Raw genomic sequence first — 20,587 nt, forward strand, 5'->3', positions numbered from 1 at the left:
CCCAAGATCACGTGTCAGCCAGCCTCTCAATTGCCTCCCACAGCCCAGCGCCCCACCCCGCCGCGCGCGCAATTCTGCGCATGTGCTCGTTCAGGAGGTAACGGGGGGGGCGAGAGGGAAATGGCTGCTTGACGCATGCTCATTAGAATGGGTGGCGCGCGCATGCGCAACGCTAGCGAGCATAAAAGACTTAAAACTCAGCGCTGGTTGGGGGTTTTTAATCAGAAGGGCCTGGAAAAGGTCGCGCTCTCGCAGAAGCTTACAAAAAAAAACGCGCCGGAGGAGAAATGACGTAATGGCGGTTAACTTGGTGTAGATTGTCCGCATGCGCAGAGCGGAGGAGAGGTGGGAGTGAAACCACTCGCGCATGCGTGGTGTCGGTGTTGGCTGCCGCTCCCTCCGTGACGTGCGTCCTTCCGCCGCCTGGAAGGGGCGGAGTCCCGCCTCTCGCCGCCGCCGCCGCCGCCGCCTTCCTTCGCCCGAGCGAGTCAGGCGGGGCGCAGCCATGGCCAAGCACACGGTCTCCTCCGCGCGCTTCCGCCGGGTGGACGTGGACGAGTACGACGAGAACAAGTTCGTGGACGAGGAGGACGGCGGCGACGGCCAGGTGGGCCCCGACGAGGGCGAGGTGGACTCGTGCCTGAGGCAATATCCTGAGGGAAACAGAAACGAGTCGCGGGGGGGGCTCTCCCTTCCCATGGAGGGCGGGCGGGCTGAGGAAGGGCCCTTGGGCGCCGGGACAGGCGCCGCGCCTCCCCTGCCACCTCCGGTCCAGCTGGAAGGGACCTCGGGGGTCATCTAGCCCAACACCCAGCAGTGCTGGGATCTTGTCGCCCAACCCCCGGCCCTGAGGAGCAGGGTCGCCCTGCCTGCCTGCCCGCCCGCCCGCCGAGGCCCTTGGCTTCTCCATCTTCCATCTCTTCCGCAGAGGAGGAGGAGGTGGGTGGGGGCGGGGCGGGGCGGAGAGAAAGGATGACAGGAGCCTGAACGGGGGCTGTGCTCCCCCCCCCGCCGGTATGGATGCAGTTTTTTGGGGAGGGGGCTTCTGCTACACCCGCAGCCGGTGCCTGCTCGATGGGAGGCAGATCCTCACTCGAATTCCTCCCTCGTCGCCTCTGACTCCCTAAGTGGGGTTTGCGAACCCTTTTCCCTTTCACAGAATTGTAAAGGGGCCCCAAGGGGTCATTAACTCCCTGCAATGCAGGAGTCTTAACTGAAGCATCCACGACAGATGGCCATCCAACCTCTGCCTAAAATCCTCCATGGAAGGAGATGCCACCACCACCTGATTGAATCCTCCACTGTTGAACAGCTCTTACTGAGAGACAATCTTGCTGGTTGGAAGAAAACCTTACAGCACACAAGAGTGCATCTTGGTTTTTAATCATGTGTGTTTACTTGGAAGTAAGGCCCACAGTCATGGGCTGGTTGTATTTTTCACCCACATTTCACACAGATGCTTTGTAGGCGGGGTATAAAGGGAACCTAGCTGACATTTGAACTTTTAACATTTCAGACCCATTCTGTACAACTGAGAGACCATTTTAAACCACACTGGCTTTGAGCATGAAGGCATCTCAATGTAGCCATTGTTTCAGCAGACTGTAATGTTGATGTTCACAGTCATGCTGTCCTGTAGTTCATGCTATTCCTCACAACATTTCTATGGAAGAAAAAAGAACTGTGGTGTAAAACAGAGAGTGATTTATGCAATAACAAGAACTAACAGCTTTGGTTGAACATATATTTTAACTTTCCTCCACCTTCAATACACAAAGTTTTATCTTGCTTTCCTGCTGAACACACACACACACACACACTACTCTGCTCCTCCTTCAGGGTTCATTGCTCTTTTTTTCCACAGGTCAAAAGTTAGGTCTGGAACTTTTTCTTGATTGACACTCTATAATCATTTAATCACTTCATGGATTTTTTTAATTCAAAAGTGTGTGAAAGAGTTTCATGGTTGACAGCATTGTTGAAAACACACCTCTTCAGTAATGTTAAAATTACTTGATCTGTTTTCCAAGCTGTGAATTCATGTGTCTGCATAGCATAGTTGAAGCTCATTTTTTAACATTCTCAAAAATACCCCATATCATGATACTGTAGTGTAGTACAATTTAATATTAAAAAATGAGATTGTTAATCAGCTAAAAATGTTTAGCCATATTCAGTGGGTCTACTTGTAAGAATTGCATTAGTCTGTGGATAGCTTTAGTAAGAGATAAGTGTTCATGGGGCAGATGTTCTATTTTCATTAGAACTTATTTTGTAATAAGCTTCAGGCATATCTGAAAAGGAAAAAATAGCTTAATATAGTATAATCTGAATGGCTTAACATGGTAGCAGCTTTGCACATCTACTTTTATAAGTGTCTTTTCTCACTGTTTGCCTGCACAGTCCTAAAGCATGCATTTGACAGTGTTACATCGAATTGAAGAACATGGGAGAAGGAGTCTGCAAAGCATTACAGCCTTCTAACTTCCTCCTGTCAGACTAAAACAGTAGAGGAAGTACACGAATTCAGTAGGGTCTTTCCTTTTATGGAAACAGTTGCATCTAGTCAGTGATAGTGCAACTGGTATTCAGTTCCATTTTGTAATCTTAAGCACACTCACTTGAGAACACAGTACAACTTATTTCTGGGTGAATTTTCATAGGATCAGGGAATTAGTGATTTGTCTCATTTATAGAAGAAACGGTTTCTAAGAATTTCACTGTTTAAATGAGTTCCAGGAAGTAATCAAGAAAGGAACCCCCCCCCCCATTTCCAAAACCAAATTGGGTCTAATTAAAATACAGTTCTGCATTGTCAACAGGCTGGCTGTTTTTTTTATATCTCTTGAGATGTGTTAATTTTTCTTTGCTTATTAGATATAGCATTCTCTAATCAGCCACTAAGATTTTTCAATCTGCTTGAGGCTTCTCTAAGCTCTGTGCTATGTAGTGGGAAAGAGTAAGGTTTGAGTCAGAAAGTCCTCTCTTCAAATTCAACTTCAGCCATTTGTGAAGTGTCGTTATACAAACTAGTCAGCTTTAGTGCTTCTCTCTTCACCCCCAGGTGCATAAGATACTACATAAGATACTGAAAAACCTTACGGGGCTATTTTAAGGTTCCTATGAATGTATCTGAAGCATTTTGAACTCTTGAAATGTGTTCTATAACTATTACTAGTTTTTGAACCCTCAAAGCTTGGCAAAATTGTCTTTTCCTTAACTGCTGTTTACGGGGAACATGATGGCTGCATTACAGGCAGCTCTGAAAAATCCTCCAATCAACACCAAGAGTCAAGCCGTAAAGGTGAGGTAACAGGAGAATTATGGTATAATAGTGATTGAAGACTGCTCTTCTTTTTCAGAATATTTTAACCACATCTAAAAACACTGCTGAATTGCTGCATCACTGCTGCAACTCTCAAAACTTAGTGGACGTGTTTAAGTGTTATTGCATTGGTGACTTCAGGATTGGATAACTGCAATTAATGTAGAATGCTGCAGCACAGTTGCTGTCAAAGAAGACTCTGTTGTCATACAACACCTCTATTCAGATATCTGCACTAGTTGCTGATTTGTTATTGGGCTGAGTTCAGGATATTAGTATTGGAGTAGAAAGCCCTTAATGGCTTGAGACGAGCCTTACCCCACTGGTGCCCACTTGACTGCTTTGATCTGTGCACCTGGCACTGTTACAGGTGCCACATGATACTCTTTCTGCAATTGTAAGAAATCAATATTTTAGTATGGCAGAACCTATACTTTGGAACTGTCTGTCTATTGACATCAGGCCATGTATTGTGTCTTAATTGATTGTTTACAGATCATCCTATTTTCAGTCCTGAACAGGCTGATGAAACAAAACGAATGAAGCCCTAGTCTGCATTCAGTGGTTCAAACATTGTGCAGATGGCTATAATGTTTAAAGTTCTTTTTAGAAGACAAAAGAGAAAATTAATTATAAAAGTAGAAATCCATTGTGTTCCTGTTGCTTTTTAAGTAAGGCATGGGAGACAGTTCTGCAATGATAAATATATATTTGTATACATTTTTAATCCTACTTCTATTTAATTCTAAACAATGTTTTCGCATTCTATGAACAAGCAAGCCTTGGGCTCATCAGCTCTCCATCTCCAGTGCAGCTGTGTGGAGGAGATTGAAAGCTTTTGCTTCCGGTTTTAACTATCTGTAGTTTGTTGTTATGTCCAAAGTGTGGTTACTCTAATCTAGGTTTAGGGTGGGGAAAAACAACACCAAGCAATGGATTTGGAAGTTGTATTGTTTCCCTAAACTTTAGTTAAATTCAACCATGGTTTCAGATTTGGACATAACAATAAACTGTGGTTCATTGAAAAATACAGTGAAAGTGTCTGATTGCATAACTGTGCTGGACTTTGGGTAGTGCACAGTAGTTTAGTGTTATGTCCAAACCAGGTCACTCTAATAAGAACTTGTTGAACTGTTTTTGCCAAAGCAAGACAAAAGCATAAAGTGAGAAATGCAACTTAGACCCTGCAGAATGATCTGGGTCTGGTGTACCAATGAAGGGAACTGGGTAGGAAATGGCATAGAACAGGAGTGTCCAACTGGACAGTCGTGATCTACCAGTCGATCACGGGGTGCCCCAGTTGATCCTGGTCGATCGTAGGACCCCCCCAAAAAAAGCACAACAACTTTGGCTAATGTTCCCCCCCTAAAAAGCTCAACAACACTGGCTCATCCTCCCTGCAAAAAAACTCAACTACTTTGATGCTAGTTTTTCATAGTGGGAGTAGATCACAGTCTCTTGGAAGTTGGACACCCCAGGCATAGAACTTTTATTTGAGTTTGCCTCTTTTGAAAATTGCCATCTGCAACCTAGTTAATCTTTTGCCATTTCAGATAAAACAGAAGTATTCATAAGATCTTACTAATTCTATATTAGAACTAATGTATTTACGCAACAAGTTGCAGACACAGTCATAATAGTCATGTAAGTCTAGTAGCTTAGTACTTGTTGATTTTTTATGGTAATCAGAACCTTTCTTAATAGTATAAACTGCAGTGGTCAACCCAAGTGCATGTTTGCTCAGAAGAAAATCAGCTGAGTTCAGTTGGACGTGCTTCTAAGTAAGCGAGCACAGGATTGCAGTGTTCATGGTTCTTTTTCAATTTTTCTCCAGGATCGTGCAGAAAGTATTGTCCTGAAGGTTCTCATCTCTTTCAAAGCCAATGATATTGAAAAGGCAGTACAGTCTTTGGATAAGAGTGGAGTTGATCTCTTAATGAAATACATCTACAAGGGCTTTGAGAGTCCATCTGACAACAGCAGTGCTGTTTTACTACAGTGGCATGAAAAGGTATGATGGCTTGGAATCATTCCTTTCTTGGGGTCTCTGAGTTGTGTGCTATTTTTTCTCCCTTCTCAATAAAGCATAGAACTTCTCAATAAAGCATAGGCAAGAAGGGAGGAAAAGGTAACAGAGCCACATGCATCCCCAATGATATAGCATACAGTGGTGCCTCGCAAGACGAAATTAATTCGTTCTGCGAGTTTTTTCGTCTAGCGAATTTTTCGTCTTGCGAAGCACGAAATCCCATAGGAATGCATTGAAATTCAATTAATGCGTTCCTATGGTCAAAAAAAGTCCAAACAAAGCCAAATTTGGTACAACAAGAGTTTATTAAGTGCTCTTTAAAGTCACACATACTGTAAAGAGCAGTTCAAAAATTCAAGGAACAATAAATTAAGTTTCTAAACATGACAGAAAAACATTTAAAAATCAACAAAGTGTACCGTACATTTTCTAAGACTCTGGGGGACCACTCGAAGAAGGTTCCTCTTCCACTCTTTGCTTCTTGCTGAAGAACCTGTCCATGGTCTGCTGCTTCATCCGCCTTTTCAGCACCTCCCTGAAAGGCGACATGACCCTCGTATCAAAAGTGTTCGCAAGGTCATGTATCATGTGCTTGTTAGGGTGGTGCTGCTTGTGCCGCTGTGCAAAAGCCTGCACATCCTTCCACTTCTGGCAAATGTCCCTCAGTTCTTTGGAGGACAGCCGTTCCTCAGTTGCTTCCTCCTCTTCCAGCGAGGCCTGCTCCTGCGCAGCCTCTGCCTGCAGTTCGACCAGCTCCTGGGTGGTCAGCTCGTGGTCGTGCTCCTCCACCAGCTCGCTGACGTCCTCCTCTGTGACCTCCAGTCCCATGGTCCTCCCCAAGGCAACAATGTCCTGCACCACTGTTGACTCTGGTCACTTGGTGCCACACAGTCCGGCCACAGGCTGCGCCAAGCGCAATTCAAATTTCTCTGGCTGATCCCGTTCCAGGCCGTGGTGATCATCTTCAAGCAGGTGACGATGTCGAAGTGGTCCTTCCATAATTCCCGCAGGGTGATGGTGGTGCAGTCAGTCACCTCGAAGCATTGCTTGGAAAGCTCCTTGGTGTAGAGTTTTTTGAAATTGGCGATGACCTGCTGATCCATCGGCTGGAGCAGTGGCGTGGTGTTAGGCGGCAGGAACATGATGTTGATGAAGCTGAACTCCTCCAACAAGTCCTCCTCAAGGCCTTTAGGATGAGCAGGAGCATTGTCCATCTGAAGCAAAGCCTTCAGCGGCAGGTCGTTGTCCAGCAGGTACTGTTTGACAGCAGGGCCCAAAGCAAGATTGACCCAGTCCACAAACAGCACACGTGTGACCCAAGCCTTGCTGTTGGATCGCCACATGACACTCAGCTGCTCCTTGTCGACCTTGTGTTTCTTGAAGGCCTGTGGGTTCTCCGAGTGGTACACCAGCAGGGGCTTGATCTTCAGGTCGCCGCTTGCGTTGGCACAGAAGAGCAGGGTCAGACGGTCCTTCATGGGCTTGTGGCCAGGCAACTTGGCCTCCTGAGTGATGAAAGTCCTTTTGGGCATCCTTTTCCAAAACAGCCCGGTCTCGTCGCAGTTGAAGACCTGCTGTGGAACGTAGCCCTCCGTCTTCACAACCTCCAGGAACTCCGCTGCAAAGTCTTCAGCCGCAGGAACATCAGAACTGGCAGCCTCTCCATGCCTGACCACGCTGTGGATTCCAGATCTTGTCTTGAACCGGTCAAACCAACCTCTGCTTGCCTTGAAGACTTCTGGCTCGCCTGAGGTTCCTGGCTGTTCCCGGACGAGGTCTGCGTGCAAGGCCTTGGCCTTCTCACAAATGACGGCCTCAGTCACTGTGTCCCCTGCATGCTGCTTCTCTTCTAACCAGATGAGCAGCAACTTCTCGACCTCCTCCAGAACAGCTGGGCGGTTCTTCATGATCCTGGTGACTCCCTTGGCTGCATCAGTCGCAAGGATCTTCTCCCTCATCTTCAGGATGGTCCCGATGGTCGATGGATTCCTGCCGTACTCCCTGGCGAGGTCTGTCACACGCATTCCACTGTCGTGCTTCCGGATGATCTCCTTCTTCATTTCCAGCGTCACCTTCTCCTTCTTCCTCTCGCTGGCCTCTGCAGCAGCAGTCTTCTTGGGTCCCATGGCAGCACAGCTCCTACCTTCGTAAACTCAGAAAAAGAAAAAAAAAATCAGTGCTTCACTTCCAAAAAATTCAAAAGCACCCAGCCACCCACCACACAGAAAATCAAACCCAGAACCAAGTCCCTTGAAATTCCAAACACCCCAACCCCAAATCCAAAAACCCAGAAAAAAGTTTTAAAAGTTTAACTTACGAAATGGCTGCAAATCACCAAAGTCTTCAAAATCCTCAAATGGCTGCAAAAGAAGTTTTGGAAAAGCTTTAAAAATCACCAAAGTCTTCAAAAACCTCAACTTGTTCCCCCAGCCAACCACCCACCACACAGAAATTGCAAACCCCTCCCCAACTGTTCCCCCAGCCCCTCCCCAACTGTTGCAAACCTCTCCCCAACTGTTCCCCTAGCCAGCCACCACACAGAAATTCAAACCCAGAAAATTTTCAAAAAAACAACAACATTGCCCAATGGTCACAGAAAATCATAAAAATGCAGAAAAAAAACCACACAAGCTCCCAGATTCTTGCAAACCTCTCCCCAACTGTTCCCCCAGCCAGCCACCACACAGAAATTCAAACCCAGAAAATTTTCAAAAAAAAACAACATGGCCCAATGGTCACAGAAAATCATAAAAATGCAGAAAAAACCACACAAGCTCCCAGATTCTTGCAAACCTTTCCCCAACTGTTCCCCTAGCCAGCCACCACACAGAAATTCAAACCCAGAAAATTTTCAAAAAAAAACCACATGGCCCAATGGTCACAGAAAATCATAAAAATGCAGGAAAAAACCACACAAGCTCCCAGATTCTTGCAAACCTCTCCCCAACTCTTCCCCCAGCCAGCCACCACACAGAAATTCAAACCTAGAAAATTTTCAAAAAAGAAACAACATGGCCCAATGGTCACAGAAAATCATAAAAATGCAGAAAAAACCACACAAGCTCCCAGATTCTTGCAAACCTCTCCCCAACACCAAGTCCTTGAATTCCAAACACCCCAACCCAAAATCCAAAAAACCCCAAAAAAGTTTTAAAAGTTTAACTTATCAAATGGATGCAAAAGAAGTTTTGGAAAAGCTTCAAAAAGCACCAAAGTCCTCAAAAACCTCAAAAAAGGCTACCACACCACGTGCTATGTGTTGCTCCTCGAAGTTCAAGTCGCAACTGCACCTCTTCAAGCAATGCACGCTGGGTATTAACGGTTTTACGAAAAAGGAAACAAACTTGCAAGACGTTTTCGTCTTGCGAAGCAAGCCCATAGGGAAATTCGTCTTGCGAAGCACATCGAAAAACGGAAAACCCTTTCGTCTAGCGAGTTTTTCGTCTTACGAGGCATTCGTCTTGCGGGGCACCACTGTACCTGAAAGAGTTATTTAGATAGACTAAAAAACTGGAACTTTATCTTAGAAAAGAAGTGTCAGGTGAATTGGGGAACACAGCAGAAGTAAAATGATGAACAGGCTGGAAATACTAGAATTAACCCAATGGAAGGAGCATACACATATTTTAATATTAGCAAACAATTCATTTTCCAAACTTACTACACAATTTAACTCACTGAATAATGTTGTTTTTTTCTAAAAAAACTTGACTGTTTTGTCTTTGGCAATGAGAGAGAGATTAATCATGAAAGATAGGAATTGCCTGTGACAATCCTGTTGCTTAAGGCATGCATCCTTTTACCTTAATTACTTAACTGCTGGAAACCAACAGAACCAAATATATTTTCTTAGAGTTTATTCTCACTTCCATATTTATCACTTGATGATCACAAGATCTAGGGATGACTTGTGTGTGAATGTAAGCCCTTGTACAGATGGAGAGAAACATCCAACTGTATGATGGGACTTCTTCCATCCCTGCTAGAGCTCTCTACACTCCTCCAAATCTGCTCTGGAAGGTTTCCCAGTTCTTTGGAGTAGTCATTGGGGGTGCATTAGGAGTTGCAAGGGAAAGGGGGAATCTGTTCTGCTGGAGGACGACACCATTGGATTTTCCCCAGAGCTTCCACATCTCCTGATGCTTCATTATTCATTATTTATTCAACTTATACACTGCCCTGTAGACAGAGATCTCGGTGGTTCACAACAAGATGGCAACATATAAAACCAAACCAAAAGCATCTCAGACTTGAAAAGTTTGCCGAGGCGTTGGTTGACACATTCAGCTATCAGTCATCAGTACTTGAGTAATGAAATGAAGTGAGGTGTATGCATATTTAAAAAGCTGAGGGTGGTATTTAGCTAAGCCTTGCTTGGAGTAGACCCACTGAAATTGGTGGATCTGCTCTGAGTAAAACTTCATTGAATACTAAATACAATGTACCTTTTCATGTGTTGCTAGACACCTAATAGAAACACTACTTTTATGCTTCTGTGGACCATAGTGATGATTTGGATTGGAGTAACGTTCCTCGGAGAAAAACAAGGCACCCACCTATGACATCCTCAGTAAAGCAAAATAAATATTTCTGTTCACTTACTGAGTATGATTGTGTGCCATAGAAATAATGCCTGTTGTCATCAAAATTTGTAATTGCCCAGTGAACTGAGATAATTTAATATACATTAAAATGAGTTTTAGTTGAGGAAATATATGTGAACATGATTCTGTGAATGGTTTGTATCTTAATTCAAGCTAGTGTGTTTATGGAGTGTACTCCCCTTGTCTTTTTTGTGTTCCCAGTTCAATAAACTGATGTTTCTGATTTCTTGTGCCTCTTTGAGATAGCCATATAAAACTGCTAGTAGATGTCTGCTTAGTTAGAGTTGTCTTCAGTGAGTGCTTTAACTTCCTCTTCCTTGTTGTCTGTTTTCAGGCTCTTGCTGCTGGAGGTGTAGGATCCATTGTCCGTGTCTTAACTGCCAGGAAAACAGTTTAAGTCCAGCAAAAATTGCCCCTTCTGCCATGGGTGTGGGAAATGCTCATACAAAGACCAAAACAACCAAATGCCATCACCGCCCTGTGGGTAGCATCTCTCTTTCTTTCAGCTTGCCTTCTTGCTTTTTCATATCTGTGGCATAATATGCATATCAGACTTCTTTTGTGAAATGTTGGATAATTATATAAGTGCAATTTTATTTCTAAAATGAGTATCTGGTACTCGCAAAGCATTTCAGTGACACATGTACAAGTGTTTGCATAGGATGATTTAAAAAAATCACGACAATGTACAACCTTCCTTCTCCATTTTTGGCCAGAAAGTCTGAGCAGATGGTGGGGATTGAGGTCAGTTTTAAATTCTTCAGCTGGTTGGGCAGCATTCCATGTAAACTGCGTTGATAGGGGACAGCTTACAAATAACAAACTGGACTAGTCAATGTCTAACCTTACAGCAATCGGCAAGGATCTGTCGAGTCAAGTTGCTCATTGCTTGGTTTTCATAAGTGCCCCACACTTTTCTTTGCAAACCTTTTTACATGAAGAATCCACAAGCGGAGAATGTCATTGTTTCTGTGATAATCCATCAAGCAAAGAGAACAGGGAAAACATTTTGGAACTCTGCATAACAGCAGCTGCCTCTGAATAACCTAACAAGTGTACACTGAAGTAAGGGCAGAATTACACATTGCACTTGACGTGGGACTGCTGCCAAAAATAAGGTCTTCATGTCAAATTTCCTTCTCCCCGTAACTTTTAGAGTCTCTTGACACATGCCCTGGTGTCATGTGTTCCCCTGTCTTCATCACATCATTGCCTACTGTTGGAATGAAAATTTGGCATAAGTTCAGGACATGGGAAAAATATCCTATACTGCAGAGGTCGGGGGGGGGGGGGGACAAAACATGAGAGTGCCTACTTTGGTGTTAGCCTCATATCAAATCTAATGTATAGTTTTATTCTAAGTTGCAAGCGTTTCTTGATCAGTGTTCAGCTAGTGGGACCTAGAAAATCTTAAACTCTATTCCTAATATGGTTATGTTCCATGTTGTATTAAGGGAGAAAGTACTGACCAATAAAAAAATGCTTAAAAAAAAAAGACTTTCTAGGAGATCATTTGCATTCCAGACCTGGAAACAGCTTGAATGTGAATGACATAGGAGGAAAGTTGACCAATGTGTTTAGTTTATACTTAATGCCAGTTTTGTATCACAAAACTGGAAAGGAATTATAAAATGCTGCTCATTTTTATACCTGCTTTTTTTGTAAAATGAGAAATCGAAAATAAAATGGTCACTGCTAAATATTTTAACATTCAAGTGTAATTTTGTTGTCTGTTGTTAATCCACATTTAGATGGGAGGTGATAATAAAAGAGCATCTTAGAATGAAGTTGTTTATCAACTCCAAAAACAAGCACTATATAAATGCTTTTAAAGAAGTACAGTTGCTGAGCAATCCTGTGATCAAGCCTTAGGCTACAATCCTATGCATGCTTAACTGGAAGTTAGCCACACTGATTTCCTTCCATGTAAAAATGCATAGGACCACCTCAATGTCTTAAGTAGGACCTGTAGAATGGCACTTATCTTAAAGCTTTTCTAGGACTTTAATTTATTCATCTACAGTTTTAAAAAAGTTTTTCCTAGTCCTCTGTGCTGCAAAAAAAGAAAATCTCTTCGTAAATGAGATTTTAAAAAGCATACAGAAGATCAGAAGTAGCTCCCCAAAGAACATCTTAAGAATTCACCATTCCATTTCCAGTAGGAGCACCTCCAGGAGTGAAGTCAAAACAGCTGCATTAGCAGCACTGAAGTGCCCTCCCTGGGATGCAAGCCTGGGCCATGTGTCTGGAGGTTCTGGGCTGCCCAGATGACAAGACTCATCTTGTCTCAGCCTCACTAATGTGGTCCAAAGGAAAGCAGAGCAATACGTTTGGCACCAACTTGGCTGCAGAAGTTGCCGGCAGGAGACGTACAAGGCGCCATCTTTGGGACTCCATTCCAGATTTGTGTAGAGTTTGCTCCTTAGTCTTTTCTTTTCCCAAAGATATTCCACAAAGCAGAAGAGGTTTAGGGTCAGTGTTTTCCTTCTAGATGGGCTACCTTCCCAGGTTGACAAGCCCCATCTGCCCCTCACTTTCCTCTACAGCACCTGCAGAAACCACCTTCATGACCATTGGACCCACTGTTGGACTTGCCAGTTTAATCCGCTGGAGCCTGTCTTCTCACGCAAGTGAAGTCCCTAAACCCCAAAGGTTTGAAACCCATCAGCTACCCTCACCTTGTTTAACCGGCTAGTTGAAGTGGTTTCTGGGGTGTGGCTGTTGCATGCTTACAACTTGGGAGCCACAGGTGAGAACTGGGTGCAAAGGTAGACAAACTACTCCAAAGGAGCACAACAAGTCCTGCACCAGAGGTACTATCCTTCCCCTAACACCCCATACATCCCAAAGTGACTACTAACTTAGTTGCATTTTTAAAGGATTGACAACTGTATAGATCCATCAGTGACATTTGCCAAGACAGCTAAATGAAACTTCCATGTTCAGATACAGTGTCCCTCTGATGTACTCTGGCTCTGTCTGATCAGCTGCTGTTGGAAATAGAACTCTGGTTTAGATTTACTATGGTCTGAACCAGCCAACACAACCTGGGTAAGGTGATTGAGAGAGCAGTTGCTGAACAGTTTGGCGGATTTCTTGATGAAACATTGGCTTTGGATCCATTCCAGTCCAGTTTTCGCTCTGGTCATGGGACCGAGATGGCTCTGGTCACCCTAATAGATGATGATAATAATAATAATAATAATAATAATAATAATAATAATAATAATAATAATAATTTTTTATTTATACCCCGCCCTCCCCAGCCAAGGCCGGGCTCATAGCGGCTTACAAGCAATAATAAAAACAAGATGAATGCTTACAACTTAAAAACAAAAATAAAATACAACATTAAAATAATGGAACATTAAAATATTAAAATGTAGCCTCATCGCAGGAGGAGAAGGAAAAAAGAAAGAAAGAGAGGGAGGGAATCAAATTAGCTCCAAGCCAAAGGCCAGGCGGAACAACTCTGTCTTACAGGCCCTGCGGAAAGAAATCAGATCCTGCAGGGCCCTGGTCTCATGAGGCAGAGCATTCCACCAGGCCGGAGCCAGTGTTGAAAAGGCCCTGGCTCTGGTTGAAGCCAATCTAACTTCCTTAGGGCCTGGGACCACTAGGGTGTTGTTATTTATGGACCTTGAGGCTCTCCGTGGGGCATACCGGGAGAGGCGGTCCCGTAGGTACGAGGGTCCTAGGCCGTGAAGGGCTTTAAAGGTCAAAAGCAGCACCTTAAATCTGACCCTGTACTCCACCGGGAGCCAGTGCAGCTTGAAAAGCACTGGGTGAATATGCTCCCATGGCAGAGACCCTGTGAGGAGCCTCGCTGCAGCATTGTGCACCCGCTGGAGTTTCTGGGACAGCTTCAAGGGCAGCCCCGCGTAGAGCGAATTACAGTAGTCAAGCCTGGAGATGACCGTCGCATGGATCACTGTGGCCAGGTCGGGGCGGGAAAGGTAAGGGACCAACTGCTTGATGCGGCAAAGGTGGAAAAATGTCGCCTTGGCTGTTGCTGTAACTTGCGCCTCCATGGAAAGCGAGGCGTCAAGGATTACACCCAAACTCTTAACGGAAGGCAATGGCACTAATTGGGCCCCCGCAAGAGAAGGGAGGTGGTCCCTCATCCCCATGCCATCCCGACCCAGCCATAGGACCTCTGTCTTCGAAGGATTTAGTTTCAATCGGCTCCCACAAAACCATCCAGCCACAGCTTCGAAACACCTGGTCAGTGTGTTCGGGACCGAGTCGGTGTGGCCATCCATCAGCAGATAGAGCTGGGTGTCATCAGCATATAGGTGACAGCCCAGCCCAAAGCTCCGGATAATCTGGGCAAGGGGGCGCATAAAGATGTTAAAAAGCATTGGGGAGAGAATTGCGCCCTGCGGCACTCCACACACCAAGGAGTGGTGATTAGCTGTGGTGATTAGCTGTGGGAGGAGCTTATCAGAGATTGTAGGGCAGCGGCTGAAGAAGGAACAAAAAGGGTTTTCTTGTGCGTGTTTCTTGTGGCTGATTAGCTGCTCTCCCTGTGCAAAGGTCAGAGGGGGCAGGGCTTCTGTTGAGGTAGGTGATTAGCTGTGGGAGGAGCTTATCAGAGCTTGTAGGGCAGCGGTTTGATCCATCTTTTAGATTTAGGGGAGCTAGTCTTAAACATTTGTTGGGGGAGACCTAGGTTTTTTTGGGGGGGATTTATTTGTCCTGTCTTCACGCTTTTTATGATGGAGGACCGCTGTAGTCAGCCCCAACGACACGTTCTTAAGATGGAGGGTGAGGGAACAGCTGCAGTCGCCTGTGGTTCCTGCGCAATGTTTGCCATCTTGCCAAAGGGTGCAAGCAGCTTTACCTGCAGCAATTGCATGTTGATTGCCCTCTTAAAAGACAAAGTCCAGCAACTGGAGGAACGTGTAGCTACGCTCCAAAGAATTAGAGAGCTGGAGCTCTTCTTGGAAGCAACAGAGCACACCGTCTCCACCAAGGAGGAGACAGGGGACTCCCCTGAGAAGGAGGCTAGTTCACCAACACAGGAGCCAGATATATGGAGAAACGTGACTCAAAGAAGTAGGAGGCCCAGGGTTCGCTCTGATTATTTAGAAATACACAATCGCTTTGAGGTCCTCTCCCCTAGCATGGAAGACGAAGAGCAGACTCCATTTGAGGATCTCTCCCTCATTACAGTCAATCAGGTATATGAAGACGAGCAGCAAAGTCATCCCTCAGGGAATGTGCAGGCGACCTTGGAACGGACAGCTCACGGAAGAACCCCGACCAGACCTAAGAGGAGGCGTGTAGTGGTGATAGGGGATTCCCTACTGAGGGGAACAGAAGCAGTGATCTGTGGGCCTGACAAGATGTCTCGGGAAGTGTGCTGTCTCCCCGGGGCTAAGATCCAAGATGTAACTGAACGACTGCAAGGAATCATAAAACCCACTGACAAATACCGCTTCCTCTTGGTTCATGTGGGAACCAATGACACTGCAAGCAATAGCCTCCAGAAGATCAAAAGAGATTACGAGGCTCTGGGCAGGAAATTGAAGCAATTAAATGCACAAATTGTCATCTCATCTGTCCTCCCAGTTGAACGACGTAGCCCAGGAAGAGAGGGAAAAATAGTGGAAGTGAACAACTGGCTTCGCAAATGGTGTAAACAGGAACGGTTTGGATTCTTAGATCACAGACTGCAGTTTCTTGAAGATGGACTTCTGGCAAGTGATGGGCTGCACCTCACAACGGTTGGGAGGAATGTTTTTGCAAAAAATCTCAGAAACCTCATCAGGAGGGCTTTAAACTCACTAATGTGGGGGAGGGAGACAGTGCTCCTGAAGGTAGGAATCTATCAATTGATGAAGATGATCATCCAAATGTCATAGACCGAATGGAGCAAACAGCACGCAGACCTAGTGGTGGGAGGAAAAAATCCTTAAATAAGAGACACGGGGGAATGATTAATGGACTTCAATGTCTGTACACTAATGCGCAAAGCATGGGAAATAAACAAGATGAGCTTGAGCTCTTGGTACAGCAAACTAAATATGACATAATAGGAATCACTGAAACCTGGTGGGATAAGTCCCACGATTGGAATGTAATAATGAAGGGATACAATCTATTTCAGAGAAACAGACCAGACAAGAAAGGAGGAGGAGTGGCATTATATGTCAGGGATGTGTATACCTGTGAAGAGATCCAAGATTTAGAACCTCAAAGCCAAAGTGAGAGCATTTGGGTCAAAATTAAGGGAGAGAAGAATAACAGTGACCTCATTGTGGGAGTTTACTATAGATCCCCAAGCCAAACGGAGGACATAGATGATGCCTTCCTGGAACAGATGGCCAAGCATGCAAAAGGAAGGGAGATAGTGGTAATGGGGGACTTCAATTACCCGGATATTTGTTGGATGTCAAACTCAGCCAAGAGCATAAGGTCAAACAGATTCCTCACTGGCCTTGCAGACAACTTCATTGTCCAGAAAGTGGGAGAAGCAACAAGAGGAACAGCCATTTTAGATCTGGTCCTAACCAATGTTGATGACCTGGTTAGTGGGGTAGAAGTGGAAGGATCATTAGGCGCGAGTGATCATGCTCTTCTGAAGTTTACTATACAGCGGAAAGGAGCAGCCAAGCATACTAGGACTCAATTTCTTGACTTTAAGAAAGCCGACTTCATAAAACTTAGGGAAGTGCTGGGTGAGATCCCATGGACAGTAATACTAAAAGGAAAGGGAGTTCATGATGGCTGGGAGTTTGTTAAGAGGGAGATAGTAAAAGCACAACTTCAGGCAATACCAATGAGACGGAAACATGGAAGGTGCCTAAAGAAGCCAGGGTGGCTATCTAAAGAACTTTTAACTGAGTTAAGATTAAAAAAGGATGTGTACAAAAAATGGAAAAGGGGGGAAACCACCAAAGAGGAATTCAAACAAATAGCCAGCACGTGTAGACACAAAGTCAGAAAAGCTAAAGCACAGAATGAACTCAGGCTTGCTAGAGAGGTTAAAAGCAACAAAAAAGGTTTTTATGGGTATGTTCGTAGCAAAAGGAAGAACAAAGAAACAGTGGGGTCACTCAGAGGAGAAGATGGTGAAATGCAAACAGGGGACACAGAAAGGGCTGAACTCCTCAATGCCTTCTTTGCCTCAGTCTTCTCCGATAAAGAAAACAATGCCCGACCTGAAGAATTTGGAGCAAATGATTCTGCAGAGGAAACACAGCCCAGAATAACTAAGGAGATAGTACAAGAATACTTGGCTAGTTTAGATGTATTCAAGTCTCCAGGGCCAGATGAACTGCATCCAAGAGTATTAAAATAACTGGCAGATGTGATCTCAGAACCACTGGCAGTCATCTTTGAGAATTCCTGGAGAACAGGCGAAGTCCCGGCATACTGGGGGAGGGCAAATGTCCCTATTTTCAAAAAGGGGGAAAGAGAGGACCCAAATAATTACCGCCCACTCAGTCTGACATCAATACCAGGGAAGATTCTGGAGCAGATCATTAAGCAAACAGTCTGTGAGCACCTAGAAAGGAATGCTGTGATCACCAATAGTCAGCATGGATTTCTGAAAAATAAGTCATGTCAGACTAACCTGATCTCGTTTTTTGACAGAATTACAAGCCTGGTAGATGAAGGGAACGCAGTGGATGTAGCTTACCTTGATTTCAGCAAGGCATTTGACAAGGTGCCCCAAGATATTCTTGTAAAGAAGCTGGTAAAATGCGGTCTTGACTACGCTACCACTCAGTGGATTTGTAACTGGCTGACTGACCGAACCCAAAGGGTGCTCATCAATGGTTCCTCTTCATCCTGGAGAAGAGTGACTAGTGGGGTGCCACAGGGTTCTGTCTTGGGCCCGGTCTTATTCAACATCTTTATCAACGACTTGGGTGATGGACTCAAGGGCATCCTGATCAAATTTGCAGATGACACCAAACTGGGAGGGGTGGCTAACACCCCAGAGGACAGGATCACACTTCAAAACGACCTTGACAGATTAGAGAACTGGGCCAAAACAAACAAGATGAATTTTAACAGGGAGAAATGTAAAGTATTGCACTTGGGCAAAAAAAATGAGAGGCACAAATACAAGATGGGTGACACCTGGCTTGAGAGCAGTACATGTGAAAAGGATCTAGGAGTCTTGGTTGACCACAAACTTGGCATGAGCCAACAGTGTGACGCGGCAGCTAAAAAAGCCAATGCAATTCTGGGCTGCATCAATAGGAGTATAGCATGTAGATCAAGGGAAGTAATAGTGCCACTGTATTCTGCTCTGGTCAGACCTCACTTGGAGTACTGTGTCCAGTTCTGGGCACCACAGTTCAGGAAGGACACTGACAAACTGGAACGTGTCCAGAGAAGGGCAACCAAAATGGTCAAAGGCCTGGAAACGATGCCTTATGAGGAACGGCTAAGGGAGCTGGGCATGTTTAGCCTGGAGAAGAGGAGGTTAAGGGGTGATATGATAGCCATGTTCAAATATATAAAAGGATGTCACCTAGAGGAGGGAGAAAGGTTATTTTCTGCTGCTCCAGAGAAGCGGACACGGAGCAATGGATCCAAACTACAAGAAAGAAGATTCCACCTAAACATTAGGAAGAACTTCCTGACAGTAAGAGCTGTTCGACAGTGGAATTTGCTGCCAAGGAGTGTGGTGGAGTCTCCTTCTTTGGAGGTCTTTAAGCAGAGGCTTGACAACCATATGTCAGGAGTGCTCTGATGGTGTTTCCTGCTTGGCAGGGGGTTGGACTCGATGGCCCTTGTGGTCTCTTCCAACTCTATGATTCTATGATTCTATGACATTTCCCTCCCTAGTGCCACCCTCTGTCCCCAACCAGAGATAAAAGAGCACAACCAGTTACGGGCTATGCCCTGTATCCCCACGTCTGCGGGGCGGTGGTCCAGAAGATCATGATCGACCATGTCAAAGGCTGCTGACAAATCTAAAAGGATCAGCAGTCCTGACCCGCCTCGATCCAGTTGTCTACGGAGATCATCTGTTAGGGCAACCAGAGCCGTCTCCGTCCCAAAACCAGGACGGAAACCGGACTGAAATGGATCTAATGCCGATGTTTCCTCCAGAAACCTACCAAGCTGTTCAGCAACCGCTCTCTCAATTACCTTACCCAGGTATGGAAGATTTGAAACTGGGCGGTAATTGGATAGGTCTAAGGGATCTAATGAAGTTTTCTTTAAGAGTGGACACACCACTGCTTCCTTCAGTTCACCTGGGAATGTCCCCGTGTCAAGGGACAAATTGATAATTTCAACCAGGGGGGTCCGCGCAACATCTGGACAGGTTTTCAAATTTAAATACCTGGGAGTCTTTTTTCATTACAATCTAAGCTGGAAGCCACAGATACAGTATTTACTAAACAAAGGGAAAACAATACTTTATACTCTACTCCAATTTTTTGCGGCCGACGGAGCCTCTCACATCCCTTCTGCATTGAAGGTATACCACGCAAAAGTGGTCTCCACCCTCTGTTATGCTGCCCCGCTCTGGGCCCCAGGGTCCAATTTAACATCGCTGGGGACATTGCAGAATCAGTTTCTCCGTCGCCTTCTGAAACTCCCCATGTGTGTGAGCAACGCAGCCATACGTCTGGAGTTAAGGATTGCATCATTGGAGACTGTCATCTGGAAGCGAGTCTTTGGCTATTGGCTGTCCAGCTGGCATAGGCTTCCCGACCATTACCTTTTTCAGTGCCTCTGGCGGGACGTCTTTGTCAATCCGTGGGTAGGAAAAATCCATGCCAAACTTCTGAGCATCGGAATTTCCCCAGCGGACTCCTTAAAGATGAACTTACGCTCAGCCAAAAGCCTTATTGAGCAAAGATTAGCGGACATTGAAAATCAACACAACCTCGCCAGGGGTGGGGGTGTCTGCTCCCCCAGGTATCACGGAATAACCCCACCACTTGGCCTTCCATCATACATGTCATCTCTTTCATCAGTACCACACCGACTTGCATTTATTCGTGCAAGGTTCAATGTCCTTCCATCGAACCAGCTGAGCCACAGATTTTCCAAGGGTTTGGTGTCTCCGCTATGCGTGTGTGACGGGGAAACTGTTGAATCTCTTTCACATATAATGTTCAACTGTCCCCTACATAGCATAGCCAGGACTAAATTCCTGGGTCCTGCTTTACTGCGCTTGGTTGGCAGGCCTGTTGAGTCACATGCCGCACTGCTTTTGCAGGATACCGATCCTTCTGTAACTCTGCAGGTGGCGAGATTCCTGAATGCGGTTATCTCACACTCAAAAACCACCAAAAAACAACAACAACATCAAAACTAATCGGACTGTTATGATGAGAGTGCATGTCGGATCTCGTCTTCAGTTTTCCTTTTTCTGTGATCCGTCCCTTGGAGCTCTCCTGGCCCCAAGCTGTCATTTGGCTCTGCTCAAGGACCCACCCTTGCATCGTGGTGTTCACCTTCTGTTGTCGGATATATCGGTTTTTATGTCTCTGTGTTTTTATGTTTGTACATATTTTATGGGCTAATAGCCGTAAATAAATAAATAAATAAATAAATAAATAAACATCTGGACACTCCCTAATCAGCCAAAACGGGCACGGATCAAGGAGGCAGGTGGTGGGCCTATCAACTTGGAGGAATCTATCCACATCA

General features: G+C 45.1%; 1 protein-coding gene across 2 annotated transcripts; it reads left to right on the forward strand.

Annotated features, from left to right (window-relative positions):
* Positions 1-254: 254 nt before the first annotated feature.
* Positions 255-11,660, forward strand: ARPC5 (actin related protein 2/3 complex subunit 5). Of its 2 annotated transcripts, XM_053391097.1 has the most exons (4): positions 289-648; positions 3,232-3,304; positions 5,160-5,336; positions 10,293-11,660. In XM_053391097.1, exons 1-4 carry the CDS (start codon positions 368-370, stop codon positions 10,353-10,355), a joined length of 594 nt encoding a protein of 197 aa, XP_053247072.1. In that variant the 5' UTR covers positions 289-367; the 3' UTR covers positions 10,356-11,660. The 2 variants fall into 2 exon arrangements, with proteins under 2 accessions (XP_053247073.1, XP_053247072.1); XM_053391098.1 differs by lacking the exon at positions 3,232-3,304 and having other exon boundaries at positions 255-607.
* Positions 11,661-20,587: the final 8,927 nt, after the last annotated feature.

The sequence above is a fragment of the Podarcis raffonei genome, chromosome 6 (assembly GCF_027172205.1).
Source record: "Podarcis raffonei isolate rPodRaf1 chromosome 6, rPodRaf1.pri, whole genome shotgun sequence".
Lineage (NCBI taxonomy): Eukaryota > Metazoa > Chordata > Lepidosauria > Squamata > Lacertidae > Podarcis > Podarcis raffonei.

Bases quoted from the DNA above. Each gene is read 5' to 3' on its own strand.
- ARPC5 (XM_053391097.1), top strand. From the start codon at position 368: ATGCGTGGTGTCGGTGTTGGCTGCCGCTCCCTCCGTGACGTGCGTCCT. The intron at 3,305-5,159 runs GTGAGGTAACAG...ATTTTTCTCCAG, and splicing joins CCAAGAGTCAAGCCGTAAAG to GATCGTGCAGAAAGTATTGT. The intron at 5,337-10,292 runs GTATGATGGCTT...GTCTGTTTTCAG, and splicing joins TACTACAGTGGCATGAAAAG to GCTCTTGCTGCTGGAGGTGT.